This window comes from Vombatus ursinus, unplaced genomic scaffold, assembly GCF_900497805.2.
Source record: "Vombatus ursinus unplaced genomic scaffold, bare-nosed wombat genome assembly UNPS02014812.1, whole genome shotgun sequence".
Taxonomy (NCBI): Eukaryota; Metazoa; Chordata; class Mammalia; order Diprotodontia; family Vombatidae; genus Vombatus; species Vombatus ursinus.
Genome location: NW_020954590.1, coordinates 66,382,581 through 66,393,150, shown reverse-complemented (window position 1 = coordinate 66,393,150; position 10,570 = coordinate 66,382,581). Strand labels below are relative to the sequence as shown.

The 10,570-nt window shown below is 38.5% G+C and overlaps 1 protein-coding gene across 1 annotated transcript; it reads left to right on the top strand.

The window, feature by feature from the left end:
- The first annotated feature begins 250 nt into the window (after positions 1–250).
- On the top strand, positions 251–788 carry LOC114053978 (glyceraldehyde-3-phosphate dehydrogenase-like). Its single transcript, XM_027877091.1, is given in 2 exon segments — positions 251–360; positions 362–788. Coding segments are annotated over 2 exon segments (537 nt in total).
- Positions 789–10,570: the final 9,782 nt, after the last annotated feature.

The window sequence follows — 10,570 nt, the reverse complement described above, 5'->3', positions numbered from 1 at the left end:
AAAAAATTACTCAATGTGCAATCCAAGGTAAATCTGATATTTTCAGATGCTAGAATGGATTAGCACACAAAGTAGGAATTCAGTGGAGCAAACACTCAAACATAGGCATAGCCACACCAAAGCAGTGTCTCATTTGGAAATGTATTGATTTTAGTTGGAAGTTCGCTTCACCCTCAAAATTATTTACAAGGTGAGATATTTTATGTGCCCTTCAATTATTTCTGGGGCTTTAAAAGTACAAAACACCTGCATGTGGGTGTGCTACAGTTGGTCTACTGGTGTCTTCAACACAATGGAAAAGGCTGGGGCTCACTTGAAAGGTGGAGCAAAGTGGGTCATTATCTCTGCCCCTTCTGCTGACTACAATCCATGCCATTACTGCTACCCAGAAGATAGTAGGTGGCCCCTCTGGCAAGTTGTGGCATGACAGGTGTGGTGCTGCCCAAAACATCATCACTGCTTCCACTGATGCTGTTAAGGTTATAGGCAAGGTCATACCCGAGCTGAATGGGAAGCTCACAGGCCTGGCCTTCCATGTTCCTACTCTCATTGCCTCTGTTGTGGATCTGATCTGCCACCTGGAGAAACCTGCCGACTATGATGATATCAAGAAAGTGGTGAAGCAAGCATCAGAGGGACCCTTGAAAGGCATTTTGGGTTACACAGAGGACCAGGTTGTATCCTGTGACTTTAACAGTGACACCTGCTCTTCTTCCTTTGATGCTGGCACTGGTTTTGCCCTTAACGACCATGTTGTCAAGCTCATTTTCTTGTATGACAACAAGTAGGGTTATAGTAACCACACAGTAGACTTCATGGTCTACATGACCTCCAAGGAGTAAAGTCATCCCTAGCCAAAAAAGGAGTTCTACCACTGGGTAGCCCACATCCCTGACCTATATTCCTCTACTGGGCATCCCATGCCCCATTCATACCCTTGCCTCAAAGCATGCCTATAGTATGGGGGAGAACCCTACTGTCCTATATTGTATACCTTCAATAAAGTCACCATATTCATTGCAAAATAAAATAAAATGATTGAGCTCATCATTTCTTATAGCACAGTAGTATTCCATCACAATCATATACCACAACCATTCCCCAATTGATGGGCATCCCTGAAATTTCCAGTTCTTTGCCCCTACAAAGGGAGCTGCTATATCATTTTAGAACATATAGGTTCTTTTCCTTTTTCCCTAATCATTTTTGGAAATAGACCAAGGAGTGGTATTGCTGGGCTAAAGGTATAGAATAACTCTTTGGGCATAATTCCAGATTGCTCTCCAAAATGGTTGGATCAGTTCACAATTCCACCAACAATAAATGTGTCCCAATTTTTCCACATCCCCTCCAACACTTGCCACTTTACTCATCTATAATTTTAGCCAATCTGTAGGTATAAAATGGTATCTCAAGATTGTTTTAATTTGCATTTCTCTAATCAGTAGTGATTTAGAGCATTTTTTTCCATTTGACTATAAATTGTTTTGATTTCTTCATTGGAAAACTGCCTGTTCATATCCTTTGGCCATTTATCAATTGGGAAATGACTCGTATTCTTATACATTTGACAAAGTTCTTTATATAAATTTTTCTTTCATTAAAGACAGAATTCAAGTATGCTCTCAGAAAAAATGGGCTTACATGAACTAATTCAAAGTGAAAAGAGCAAAACAAGGACAATATTGTACACAGTAACAGCAATACTGTTTGATGAGCTACTATGAATATTTTAGCTATTCTCAGCAATACAATGATCCAAGACAACTCTATAGGACTTATTATGAAAAGTGCTATCAATTTCCAAAGAAAGAACTAGTAGAACCTGAATGCAGATCAAAGCACTTTTTCTTTTCTTTCTTTATTTTTCTTGTTGTTTTTTGTCTGTTCTCTTTCACAGAATGACTTACATGGAAATGTGTTTGATGTGCATGACTAAACATGTAGAACCTATGGGGGAGAGGGGAGGAATGGAGAGAATTTGGAACTCAAGATTTGAAAAAAAAAGTTAAAATTATATTTACATGTAATTGGGAAAGATATTAAATAAGATTAATAACAAAACAAAACAAAACAAAAATAAAGGCAGAGCTCAGTTGCCATCTCTTCCATGAAGATACTGCTAGACAGAAGTAATCCTTTGTTCCTTAAATTTCTCGAGTTGTTTGATTGTTTAACCTTTTCTATACACTAAATGATACAATTTGTGTTAAAGTCATCTGTATGCATGTCTCATCACCCTATTAGATAATAAATTCCTCAAGGGTGGGGACTATAATATATATTTATCATTGTATTCACAGGCTTCACACAATATCCTGAATATTGTAGGTGTTTAATAAAGCTGTATTTAAGAAAATGTTTGAACTGAATTGAAGAGAAAGAAATTGTCTCAGTGGTTCATTTTCTTCTCTTCCCTTGAACACTATTTGTCCAGTGTTGTAGATGTTTGCCCAAGACTAACCTTGGTCCAGTGTTGGGGCTAGATCATAGTGAGGCTTGGGACTTTTTCGGTAATTATGGAGTCTACAGCAGTGAGGAAGAAAGAAAGAAAGAAGAGAGAAGAGAAACTCATTAAGCAAAGGCAACAGGCAGGGAAGGGATGTTTTTCTTTCTCACGTGAGGGTCAGGTAAATAGGGGCTCAGGAATTCAATTCAACTCAATAAATAGTAAGTGCCTAATATGAATAAGGTGCTGGAAATAAAAAATGAAAATAAAAAACAGTGGTGGTATTGTACCTATACTTGATAAGTATAAAATAAGGTAGAATGTGATTAAGTCAAAGAAGTCTAGGCAAAGTGCTCTAAATTTTTTTAAAGTAAAATTTCCCTTTTATCTGGGAAATTAAACCAGATTTTATGGAGAAAGTAGCATCTGACTTGGACTTTGATGGCATAGAGCATTTTTTCCCAATTTATTTATTTATTTTTAGTTTTCAACATTTACTTCCACAAGATTTTGAGCTCTAAATTTTCACCTCATCCCTCCCCTCTCACCACCCCATGACGGTCTACATTTCTTCTATTACCCCACCTCCCTTCTCTTATCCCTTTCCCCTTCTCTTTTCCTGTAGGGTAAGATAGATTTCCATACCCCTTTGCCTGTGTATTTTATTTCCCAGTTGCATGCAGAAACAATTTTTAACATTCATTTCTAAACCTTTGAGTTCTAAATTCTCTCCCCTCCTCCCTCACCACCCACCCTCATTGAGAAGGCAAGCAATTCAACATAGCCTATACATGTGCAGTCATGCAAAACACTTCCGTAATAGTCATGTTGTGAAAGACTAACTATATTTCCCTACATCCTATCTTGGCCCCCATTTATTCTATTCTCTCCTTTGTCTCTGTCCCACCTTGAAAGTGTTTGCTTCTGATTACCTCTTCCCCCAATCTGCCCTCCCTTCTATCACCCCTCCCTCTCTTATTCCCCTCCCTCCTACTTTCCTGTAGGGTAAGATAGATTTCCATGCCCAATTGGGTGTGTATGTTCCCTCCTTAAGCCAAATCCAATGAGAGTAAAGTTCACTCATTCCTTCTCACCTGCCCCCTCTTCCCCTCTACTGTAAAAGCTTTTTCTTGCCTCTTTTATATGAGACAGTTTACTCCATTCTACTTCTCCCTTCCTCCTTTTCCCAGTACATTCCTCTCTCACTCCTTAATTTTCTTTTTTAGATATCATCCCTTCATATTCAACACACCCTATGCCCTCTGTCTATATATATTCCCTCCAACTACCCTAATAATGAGAAAGGTCTCAGGAGTTACAAATATCAAATTTCCATGTAGAAATGTAAACAATTCAACTTTAATAAGTCTCTTAAGATTTCTCTTTCCTGTTTACCTTTTCACGCTTCTCTTGAGTCTGGTATTTGAAAGTCAATTTTTCCATTTAGCTCTGGCTTCTCAAGAATGCCTTAAATTCCTCTACATCATTGAATATCAATTTTTTTCCCCTCATTGATTACACTAAGTTTTGCTGGGTAGGTGATTCTTGATTTTAATCCTAGCTCCTTTGACCTCCAGAATATCATATTCCAAGCCCTCCAATCCCTCAATGTAGAAGCTGCTAAATCTTGTGTTATCCTGATTGTGTTTCCACAATATTTGAATTGTTTCTTTCTGGCTGCTTGCAATATTTTCTCCTTGACCTGGGAGCTCTAGAATTTGGCTATAATATCCCTAGGAGTTTTCCTTTTGGCATCTCTTTCAGGAGGTACTTAGTGGATTCTTTCAATTTCTATTTTACCCTCTGGTTTGAGAATATCAGGGCAGTTTTTCTTGATAATTTCTTGAAAGATGATGTCTAGACTCTTTTTGATTGTGTCTTTCAGGTAGTCCAATAATTTTTAAGTTCTCTCTCCTGGATCTATTTTCCAAGTCAGTTGTTTTTCCAATGAGATATTCCACATTGTCTTCTATTTTTTTCATTCTTTTTGTTTTGTTTTATGATGTCTTGACTTCTCATAGAGTCATTAGCTTCCATTTGCTCCATTTTAATTTTTAAGGAGTTATTTTCTTCAGTGAGCTTTTGCGTTTCCCTTTCCATTTGGCCAATCCTTTTTAAGGAATTCTTTTCCTCACTGGCTTTTTTGCACCTCTTTTGCCATTTGGTCTAGTCTATTTTTTAAGGTGTTATTTTCTTCAGTACTTTTTGGGTCTCCTTTAGCAAGCGGTTGACTTGTTTTTCATGATTTTCTTGCATCACTCTCATTTCTCTTCCCAGTTTTTTGAAGAGATATTCTTCACTCTTACTTTAGAGAAAAATACAGATGAATCCAGAATCTTTTCATGGAGAGACCCATGTAGAGAGGTTGAAGAAAAAACAACCTTTGAGAAGGGGCAGATTTGTAGAAGATCTGGTGCATCAACTTGTCCGTGATTTCTAGCTTATATCCCTAGAGACTCTAGGGTTTTCCTCTTGGATGAGGTTGAGTTGCCCCATTAGTTGAACTGAGATCATTCTTTATGTATTTTCTGGTATATTCTAATTTATATAACTTCTCTTTGCTTTCTGTTTGGATAGCTGAGTTTACTCACTATTATATTACTCTTTAATGGTTTTTTTTTGGTATAATTAACATTTGGTGGGAAAGAGTTAACCTATGGGTTTAAACTTAGATTTATCCTTTTCCTCTTTAAAGGATATTGACCAGGAAAGTGCCTTGAACCTAAAAACAGTCATTACCCTGGATTAACAATATTTATGGGAGCAAAGAGATATAATTCTAATCTGGTAATCCATCTCTCAGAACAGAAGACAATGGCCACCTTTGTGATCCCTTCTCCTATTCCCATCCAGGCAGGAATGAAATTTTCCCTTGAAGAATTCCAAAAATACATATCAATACTGCTTTTTAAGACACATTTAGACAACCCATGTGGACATAAGCCTAACCAACATGGGTAGCACACACATTTTATGTGTATATTAGATCTAAATATGTGATTAGTCTTTGAAGTTAGTTACTGTCTACACTATAAAGCTGTTGTCTTAGTAATGTATATTTGCTATCAATATTTATACATATACATCTCCCATGCCTTCTTGATTTCTATAATTATTGTCCATGTCTTTCTATAAATCTTCTATAGAGAATGCACTCAAAGTAATAAGGCCTATGTATATGCACATGTATATATTATATATGATCAGTTCTTGAAGTTAGCTATTCTTTGTATTAATAATAGCTAGCATTTATATGGTGCTTTAAGATTTGCAGAATGCTTTGCATATGTTAACTCATTTTATCCTCACAACAACTTTGTAAGGTAGGTGCTATTATTATCTCCATTTTACAAATGAGTAAACTGAGGTTGAGAGAGGGTAAATGACTTGCCCAGGTCATACAGCTACTAAACTATCTGAGGCAGAATTCAAATTGAGGTCTTCTTGTCTCCAAGTCCAATGCTCTTTCCTAGCTACCTTAGTACTATACCATATTGTGCTATAGACCTAATAATAATAGCTGGTATTTATATAGCACTTTAAGATTTCCAAAGTGATTTATAAATATTGTCTTACTTAATTCTCACAACAACCCCATAAGGTAGATGCTATTATTACACCCATTTTACAGATGAGGAAATTGAAGGTGAGAGAAGTTAAATGACTTGCCCAGGGTCATACAGCTAATAAGTGTTTAAGACAAGATTTGAATTCAGGTCTTCCTGGCTCTAACTCTAGCATTCTGTCCACTAAACAACCTAGCTAGCTACTGTGCTTGTATGCATTTTACTCATGAAATGCACTTGCAGAATTTGTTTGCATTTGCAAGATCAGGATCTGAATAGAAATACAGAAATCTCTTGGCATTACGAAAAGGAAGTTTAATAGATCAAAACTATAGTTTCAAAATTATCCACATATTTTCCCCCCTTTCGCTCTGGGAGATTAGCACTCTGACTTAATCCATTTCCAGCTCTCTTTAACATGTATCTCTTGGACATGAAAGGAAAAAAAGGTCTCTATATTCCCGTGGAAGGTGTCCCTGGCTGCCCATTCATAGGCAGACTGATGAGGATGATTGTGGTTGATGCTGATAAGAGGGTTTCTATTTCCACACTTAAGGTTGGTCTGCTTTTCTTGGGAGTGTCCTAGAGTGAATGTGGGTAACAGCATCTGCCCAGCATGTACTTTCTGCTTCCTCCCTTTGTCATCCCTTCTCCTATTCCTTGGCTACTCTGGCTGCTTTGGGGTAGTGTGCTAGGACCAGCCCTAGTTGTAAGAGTCATGCCAAAAGTCTCAGATGCTGCCACTGCTACCCACCGGGTAACCATATGCATAGCATTATATTCTGCTCTCCTTCTACATGTGTGTTTGTGGGAAGAAAGAAATGATAGGGCAAAGGGGTGTGGTACAAATGAAGCATGGGAAAGTTATTCAAAACAATTAGTACAATACAGCAACTTTTGAGTGATTCAATTCAAAAAGCATTAATTAAGCACCTACTATGTATTAGGTGCTGAAAATACTAAGACAAAAGTGTAACAGGCACTCCTATCAATTGATCAACAAATATTTGTATTAAACACTTACAAGTGCCACTCACAAAGCAAAAAGAACTTCCAGCTTCCCACCCCTAGAAGCTTACTGCACTCTTCCAATGGGAGAGACAACATGCACCTAAGAGATAAATATGAAGTAGGTGGAAGGTGGCTTTAGAAGGAAAGGTACCAGCCCTCAAAGTGGTTGACATTCTACAGAGATGGGGGCAGTGGGAACAATGTATAGAATTATTTGGTGTTCAGTAGGCATGCTGTAGGGGATGCACTGAGTAGCCAGGAGAAGAATACCTATTGAATTGGGCTAAATTTTAGATGTTCAGGAAATCTGAATTGATGTTGAGTAGCTTCTATTTCTGGGCAGCCAGATGATGCAATGGATAGAATGTTGGGCCTGAAGTCAGGAAGACTCATCTTCCTGAGTTCAATCCCAACCTCAGACACTAGCTATGTGATCCTGGGCAAGTCACTTCACCCTGTTTGCCCCAGTTTCCTAATTTGTAAAATGAGATGGAGAGAGAAATAGCAAACCATTCCAGTATCTTTGCCAAGAAAACCACAAATGGGGTCACGAAGAGTCAGACACTACTGAAAACGACTGAACAGCAACAACCAAAGCTCCCATTTCTGCATGGAGCAGCACAGAGCTCATGGATACGATGCTGAGACAACAGCAGCTTAGAAGAGAGCTCTCTGGGCACTGCCAATCTTTACACCAAAAGTATCTGTAGCAGCTGTAAAGCAATGTTGGAAGGCAGAGTAATCTGGTTGTGGGCCAGGAGCTATATTATGTTGAAAGGAATTGAAGGAGCCAGAGCAAGCTGAGGGGAAAGAAGCCCTGCGAAGCAGGGAGCCTCCTACAAAGCAGAGATTAGGATCAGGATGATTCCTTTGGTGGGGGTGGGGGAGTGGGGTGTGTGTGTGTGTGTGTGTATGTGTGTGTGTGAGAGAGAGAGGGGGGGAGAGAGAGAGGGAGAGAGAGAGAAAGAACAGGAGAAAGGGAGGGAGGGAGAGAGAGAAAGAGAGAGAACAAGAGAGAAGAGGGAAAGAGAGGTAGAGAGAGAGAGGGAGAAATAGGGGGAGGGAGGGAAAGAGAAAGAACAAGAGAGAGAGAGAAAGAGGGAGGGAGGGGGAGTAGAGAGAGAGAGAGAGAGAGAGAGAGAGAGAGAGAGAGAGAGAGAGATATGATTGATAAGAATGGGCAAAGGAATAAAATAATAGGAACCTTCCAGAAACAAGGGATCTAAGGGGTCAACATTAAGCCCTGAATAGGGGAATGTTTTGAAGTTACAGTCTACTAACCATTTTTTGAGAAAATAAACTGTTGATGGCTACTTTAGCTCCATTTTGTCTCCATAAAGATTCTTATGGAAAAGGTTAAATGTAGGATGACTCTAAATATGTTTTTATTAAATTATTAGGATAATTAACCCCACCAAGCAGCATAGGCTCCCAAGAGTAGGTAGAGGACAGTGTGGCAGAGTGATAAAAACAATGTCTCTGAGATTGAGCATCTGGGTTTAAATCTTGCCTCTAATGCTTGTTACCTGTGTGACCTTGAGAAAGCTACCTAACTTCTCTGGGTTGCAGTTTTCTCATCTGTAAAATGAGAGCGTTTGTATGCGATTGTCTCTGAGACCCCTTCTAATTCCAATTCTGTTATTTGATGAAGGGAGAATGTACATTGGAAATCTGATTCACATTTACAAGGTTAGGGGGATGGGCAAGATATACTGACACATTTGGGTCCCCAAATGAACCTTTAGATATTACTCAACATCTCATAAGAGAAAAGATCTTCTCTCAAAGAGAGAAAAAGCCATCCTTAACAAAGGAGGCAAACCCATAACCCCAGAAGCCAAATTTAATTGGTCTGGTTGACAGAAAAAAAATTTCCTGGAGAGGAAGAAAAATTTAAATAGAAATGGAAATGATTCCTGTGGCATTGTCCTGCATTTCTTCAAGTGGCTGAGATGGGCTGTCATTGAATGCCTGATCACTCTGACGCTGCTAATTGTGGATTGGTCCTGACTAGTGAAATTTTTGTTAACTGGCAAATATTTTTGAGCCTATTTCTTCAGTGATACTCCCTAAATCTAGATCCCCTCCCATATTCCCTCTAAATTTATTTTGAAATTTATTTGTGAGTGTGGAGTTCAATTTATCTTCAGTCCAATTTCCCAGTTTTGCTCCTTGGACTATTTGAGTCCTTGCAAACTTCTAAAGCATCTTGGGCCCATGAATGGCCTACTTGGTCATAGATTCTTTCATGAAATATAATGGAAAACAAATAGAATTTTGTGAACAAGGTATCTTTTCCCAAAAACTGGATCAGCGGATGTCACTTGGGGCCTGCATCTTCTGTTGTATAACACATTGGGTTTATATGAAAAAAAACCCAAATCCTTAGATTTCTTTTAATTTGTCTACATACAGGGAAGACTGAATTATAAGAAGCAGGAAAGCAACATGGCCTGTAATGAAGAGATTCCAGTAACCTGGATCCAGATTACTGATGATTCTGAAGTCTACTGGAAATATTAAGAGTTTGCAGGAACTAGATTCAAAGCCTAGTCTTGTATATTTTAGTGGTTCTGTGATCTCATTGATGCAGGTGCTCTCTACACCCATGCAGATCACAGTCCATCTGTACCTTCTCATCTGGAGGTAATTTTTGTCCATGTCCTCCAGTAACTCCACAGCACAACATCTATCAAACATGCTAAGAGCCTTCCTTGAAATCTCTTGACGATACACGGTACCATGTAGCATGTGGACTGTCCATCTGTATCCTTCATTCTTGCTACATAACCAGCCTGCTTACTTTTCCAGCTGTACATCCCTCTGATGATATCTTTTATCGTTGCATCCAAATTTATTGTTGGTAATGTGCTGTAGCCTACCTGTGCACTCTATATGTCTCTTGTTGGCCTTTGTGTGACCCCCAGTTTTGTTTCCTCAGAGATGGTGATAATTTCATGATTTGGAACCAAATAGCATCCCTGGAAGAATACTGGTGTTTAAAAAAGTGGGTTTTTAGTTGAAGGAGAAACTTGGGATCATTGAAAGTGCTGCAGTTTACCAAAGGCAAGTCAGCCTGTCTCCTTCCCCTTTTTCAGTTCTGAGCCTCGTTCATTATACCTATTCAAGGTATGTGTGTGTGTGTGTATATATGTATATTGTATAGACATATAGACATATGTGTACATGTATACAGACACATAGTATATACATACATATATACATGTGTATGTGTATATGTGCATGTATATATACATGTACACACATATATACACATATACATGTGTGTATTTGTATGAACCTACTCGGTGGGCTGTCTATCTAACTAGCATATCATAGGCTGGAATACTGGAAAATAGTCCTTCCTTTTCCATTTCATTTCTCTTATATGGATTTTGTTGTTGTGTGTGTTGTTTTTTCAGTCATGTTCAGTCACTCTCCATGACCCCATTTGGGGTTTTCTTGGCAAAGGTATTGGAGTGGTTTGTCATTTCCTTCTCCAGTTCATTTTACAGTTGGGGAAACTAAGGCAAACAGAGTGAAG